Raw genomic sequence first — 6000 nt, forward strand, 5'->3', positions numbered from 1 at the left:
GGCTGCACATACTACCATTAAACCCCCCCACTGATCTGAAACCTATAGGAGGGAAAGGAAAAACACAAAAGCGACAGCATGAGGAAAATGAAAAAACCTTGAGAAGGGTACACCCATAAATGAGTCCTCAACAAAACTTTTGCACAAAAAAATGCAGAACACTACTTGAACTGCTTTCAATAATTCAATAAAAGTTTGATCTTTAAAACTTCAAAACAATAGTCGGTGGAGAAATATAGCAAAAATATTTGCACACCTAGCGGTTCTGTCTATTTGTCGCCATTTATAAAAAAATAAAAGCCTCTCAGTCCCAGTCTCTTTGCAGCTCCATGACTGAGCCAAGGGGAGAATGGAAGAAATGATGAGGGTCTGATCCCCGGCCTCTTACAACAGCTGTTGGCCATGTAGCTTGACTCAACCCACTGGCACCTTGCTCATGGATCTTATGGACCAGGTGGTCCTTTTCAAGATAAAAACTAACAAATTACTTCAGTTTTTTTAACTATTTACTGATTAGAAGGGTTGACAATGGTAAATCCTGGACACATCCTTATGTAGAAAGTGTTGTAAAATTATACAATTTAAAATTCTATTGTTTGATTAGGTTTAATTTTGTTTTGAGCATGTAGCCAGGAATAATCTTATCAAAAATACAGTAAACTATTATTGTGTGTGAGCATCAACCAAATAAGATGAAGAAAAAACATGCTAGAATACTCACTGCGGTTGTGCCAGGCAGCCCGGTGCCACACAGCTCTCTGAACCAGAACATATCAGCACCTCAGTCAGTTCTCGCATGTCAACCTGTACGTCCGTCACGTGACCCGGAAGAGGCTTCAGCATTGTCAATATCTTCTCTGCCAAGCTGTCGCCATGGTGACCAACTGCACCTGATTTTGTACAGTAATGTGAAACAAGTTTCAATTACTAATAACAAACTTGGTTAGACAGGGAAACTGTGTAATATTAGACCACTAGTTGCCACCGTAGTCTGTAGTGCAACCGAAAATGTTAAAGCATGAGGAAGTATACAAACTATGGTAACTCAAATCTGACCAAACCGCACCATTTTTCTTCTGATTTATCATGTTATCTCATACAACTTCCAGTATTCCTTCAAGTGATGAGGTCAATCACGTTTTATATATATATATATATTCAGTATTCATTTGTACCTGGAAAAATAAGAAGTTGCACTGCATTTTTTTTTAATACATTCAAACAGCATTGCGACTTTTGCAAGGTTTTTTGGTCTTTGGGTACCCGTAACAGCAAGATGGCAGACCATGATAGCTGACATGATTGTGCTCATACATTATTTTATGTAAAATAAATAGAGTGGTTAACACATTTGTCTAACACACGAAAGGTCTCTGGGTTCAAACCGGGGGGAAACATTTGTTGGAGAGGGATGGGCACTACCAAGCTGTATTTGCCCAAGATACACCACAGGAAATGGTGCCCCTACGACCCTAGTGGTAAGGGATACATCCACCCACCCACTTTCGAGTAAAATGTCAAAATATCCTTAGGCAAGACACTGAACCCTTTATGCCGCCGATAAGCAGGTAGGCGCCTTGCATGGTTGTCGCCGCTATCGGTGTGTGAGTGTGTTTGAATGGGTAGGTGTAGAGCAAACTGTAAAGAACTTTGAGAGGTGTTCAGTGACCTGGAAAGCGCTATAGATCAGAGTATTTGTCATTTAGGAAAATTAAAGTTCATTTTTTTTCAAATCGAAAACATTACTAACTGTGAAGTTAAGCTGCCTAGCAACAAGCAGACATGAAAATAGAGTAGACAAAAAAAAGTCAATAGACCTTATTTTACAATTTTGGCCTCAAATTCCATGAAACGGATTTTACTTCAAACTGAGTTGTCTTGACCTTTATTATGTCCAGAACGTGACCCAGAAAAAAATACATACCCGTGAGGTCCATGGTGCGGTCCACAAAAATGATAGAAGCCTTATTGAGAGCCGTCTTCCTGCGGTTCTTAGCCTGGGGATGACTGGCCAGTTCCCCTGCAATAAGGCGACTCATGGGTCCCACAGCAAAACCCTCCTCCCTGATGCCCATGGCATCAAAGAGAGCGTTCAAAGCCCCTGCCAGCGCTTTGATTTCCAACTGCAGCTCAGCCGGTAGCGCATGCATGTCCAAGTCGAGCAAGCTGGCGAAGCGCTTCTTCTCTGGCCGCTTGGCATTGAGGGCCCGCAGATCGACCGGAAGAAGCGGAAAAAGGCGGGCAAAGGCAGGCGCCAAAAGGAGCTGCTGCGACATGGGAGCAAAAGACAGTGGCACGTGCAGAACCTCCGCCGTGTAGTTCATGTCACACATCCACTCGCACAGTTTGTCCTCCAGTTGGTCAAAGACGGGCGTGGCACCGTCCAAGTCCGAAGTTGGAGTTACGTTGTTGGCGAACAAGTGCAGCGAGTGTGATAAGGCCGTGATCACGATGCAGTACTGCAGGTGGCTGAGTGAAATGATGTCCTTTAAGGTGTCTACCGTGCGTCCCTTTAACAAGGTACTAACCTGGGGATGGACAAATGTATGTACTGAAATTATTTGGTTATAATGAGCTCAAAACACAAGGTTAATCACTTGAAAAATATAGCTTATGTCATTTGCAAAACATTGCTCACAATGGAAATCGAACCCAGGTTTCAACTGTGAAAGCGCTGGATCTTAACCACAGGAGACATATGAAAATGCAGTATCACACTGTTTTTTTCTTATGGTGCCATTTGTTTCCGGCCCCGTGGGTAAAAATAGTGTGATGATGTGTCATATACAATACATGCAGTGGTGAGATTCATCGCTCACTGCCGTGATCCGGGTTGGATCCCCATTGCATCCAACCACAAAGTTAACCCAAATGTATCGGTGCTGTTGGTGTCCATTGGCTGTGGTTTTAGAATTAAGGTTAGATTTTTGCCATCCGGAGATGGAATAAGAGCTTGCTCTGTCCACTCCACGCATCGGCCCGGTATTGCAGTACCTCCAGGAACGGTGCATTCGCAATGATCGCAGCAAGGCTTTAGTGCTAGGACCTTAGCTTGGCCTTTTGGCTGAGAGTAAGAGTCCCGGCTCCTAGGCTTTGCAGCGTATAATGAACTGACCAATAACGGATAATGGATAATGAATAACGAAGATAGAACAATAACCCTTAAAAACCCCAAAACCCCAACCACAAAGTTAGAACTGAAAAATCTGAAACTGAATACTACACCGATTTTTAATCAAAGAATATGGGTGCATGTTATAAGCAAATAAATACAGTGCATATCAATTACATGTCTTGAAAAACTGCCCTTTTATGTGTGAAAAAACTGAGCTGGGACCAACGTTTTAGGTCAAATGAACATTGAGTGGTTCTCAAAAGAGTATGTGTGCATGTCTGGATAAAAAAAAATACAGAAGTAATAGGTTATACAATATAGTATTTATACCAGGACACGTCCTTTGCTTTCCCCTCGAGCTAAACTGAAAAACTAAATAAGGGGGGTACACTATGGGTACATCGATAAAAAAAGGATTCAGATTAAACTCATAGATTGTCAAAAAACACACCTCCCAAATTCTTTGAGAGCTAATGACCATACATATTAAAGGATTTTATACATTTTACTATAAAGGATTTTATACAATTAAATAAAAGTTACATTTATCGAGTGCAATGAAAATTTTCACTTAGTGGGCTTCAGGTCAAGCTGATCCGAATGCGGAATGTTTTGGCTGGGGAATTTTGATAACAGGACTCTGACGGGGGGACGGCAGGCGATGTTTGGAGAACAAGGCCCTGATGATGTAGAAACGCTCTCCTGTTTTGAGTTTCTTCAGACACAGAGGCGAGGTGGTGGACCCCACGTGGGGGCTTTCATTGGCACGCCCATGGGAGGAGCCGGCACACCAGCTTGCGGAAAAAACGTGGGCAGAGGAAAAAAAGCAGAAGATCGAAATAGGAGGCTTGACGAAGACTCGAGCGACACTAATTCGATGGAGTTCACTTAGTTCAATTATTCAAGAAATTAAATCTGCCCTCGTGTGGAAATGCTGGTCTCTTGTTCATTTTTCCATCAAGAAACGAGCGCAGATTGTTAGGAGAATGCAGGTTGTGTTTGGTTAATGGAGTCAGATAACTAATTCGAACAATTTGGTAAACGGTAAATTATAATATTAAATTCTTAACAATTTTAATTTACTGACCACTTGGGTATTGAGACACGTTTAGGTTATTCTCTTTAGCCCAACTTGAAGGTGCACTACCAACTTTCCACATTGTTCCTTATTCAAAATTCCTGAAGAAATACCCATTTAAAACAATCTTAATTCACCTTACCACAAACACGGCTTTGGGTTCGTCCTTTGCACATGATTCGAAGCTGGAGAACTGCTTCACGTTCCGGGCTCCAGCGTCAAACAACGCAGCAGCACCCCCGAGGCTCCAGTGAAGGGCTTCCGAGGAGGGGTCGTCCATGAAGACAACCGCCCGGTTCACCTTGGCAAGAACCCGGTCCCATACTTGAACCGAGAACTGCCACACCGCCTCCGGAGTGAGCATTTTAAGCCACACAACTTCCAAATAGTAGTCGACCAGACAGGTGATGGCAACCCGGAAGAAAACAAACACGTTGATGACGTGTCATTGTTGCGTCGCGTACATTGTACGTCACAGCAGCGGAGCTGCGTTGCCATGGCGCTGCAAAATTATGTAATGATAGATAGATAGATAGATAGATAGATAGATAGATAGATAGATAGATAGATAGATAGATAGATAGATAGATAGATAGATAGATAGATAGATAGATAGATAGATAGATAGATAGATAGATAGATAGATAGATAGATAGATAGATAGATAGATAGATAGATAGATAGATAGATAGATAGATAACTAATCTATCTCATGACTATTCATATAGAGAGTAATAATTTACCCTGTAATTATCGTCTTTGATCTATCTAATATTTTCGTTGTCTTTCAGTTTGTACATATTTTCACATGGTGTTTTTAGTCAAAAGTCTTTGAGTTGAACAAGTACTAGGCAGACACAGTTTGGACAAAGGACTGGTGTGAAGCTGAGATTTGGGGAATTTTCCACTGACTTCATTTTTGTCATTGCCCTCTGTGTTACGCTCCCTTTGTATTCAAATGATTGTCAACCATTTTGGAAGCGCACTTGAGAAACCATGACAGCCCTTTTCTGTACTCAAAGGCCCATATAATTCTGTTTTATTTTGCTTTATTTGTTTTTAATGTTATATAAAAAACCTCAATGGAACTGTTTCTCGCCAGCGTTCGTTTTATCCGTATTGTCTCGCAATCCGGATGTTTAACAGGCACACGGACGGATAAAAGTTTGCCCTACTTCAATAAATAGACAACATAATTTAGATGAAGAATTCTGCGGGCTATGACATTTTTAACATTGGTGGATTGTAATGAGACATATGTCCAATTTAAACTTATTGTATTTGCAGTAAATGTGAGCAACTGCAGCCCTGTAAAATGCACCCAATGCTTAAACTAATTATGCAGCAAATAATTGGGTCCAATTCAAATCCCAGTAAAGCCTCAACAACATTCTAATAACTCTTAATACTTCCAACTGGCAGTATGTGGGAGCCATAATGAGATGTGGTGAGTTCAAGTAAAATTAGAACATGGAGAAAAAAATAGTCTGCTCATTTGGGATCATCTTCAATCTCCAGGTAAATAAAGTTTTTGGAGAGTAAAAATTAGGCATATTATGAATATGAGGTGCTCGCACTACTATTTCCATCCTGTCCCATCCTCTTTTGGTGATTGGAGTTGGCGTCAAAGTGCCCCGGGCTCGTATTTGCCAAGATCAGGACTCATCCGTTGTGTGGGTTTACCAATGCTGTGGGCTCATTTATATGGTCTTTGTTTAGGGTATTAAACTAAATTTATGCCTGATGCTTTTTGTGAAATTTGAGCTGCAAAGATATGTACTCTGTTCTGCATACTGTGTCACAAACA

General features: G+C 41.2%; 1 protein-coding gene and 1 pseudogene across 1 annotated transcript in view; one reads left to right on the forward strand and one right to left on the reverse strand.

Annotated features, from left to right (window-relative positions):
• The window catches only part of scfd2 (sec1 family domain containing 2), a 180883-nt gene extending 176253 nt beyond the window's left edge, over positions 1-4630 (reverse strand). Inside the window, exons 1-3 of the mRNA XM_088350310.1 lie at positions 4336-4630; positions 1925-2528; positions 722-890 (exon numbers count right to left, since the gene is read on the reverse strand). Of these exons, the coding sequence (XP_088206436.1) occupies positions 722-890; positions 1925-2528; positions 4336-4557 (995 nt within the window). The 5' untranslated portion in view covers positions 4558-4630. The remainder of the gene's footprint in view (positions 1-721; positions 891-1924; positions 2529-4335) is intronic.
• Positions 2896-3016, forward strand: LOC148355538 (U2 spliceosomal RNA; annotated as a pseudogene).
• Positions 4631-6000: the final 1370 nt, after the last annotated feature.

Source organism: Urocampus carinirostris, chromosome 12, assembly GCF_059441175.1.
Source record: "Urocampus carinirostris isolate Australia breed hairy pipefish chromosome 12, RoL_Ucar_1.0, whole genome shotgun sequence".
Taxonomy (NCBI): Eukaryota; Metazoa; Chordata; class Actinopteri; order Syngnathiformes; family Syngnathidae; genus Urocampus; species Urocampus carinirostris.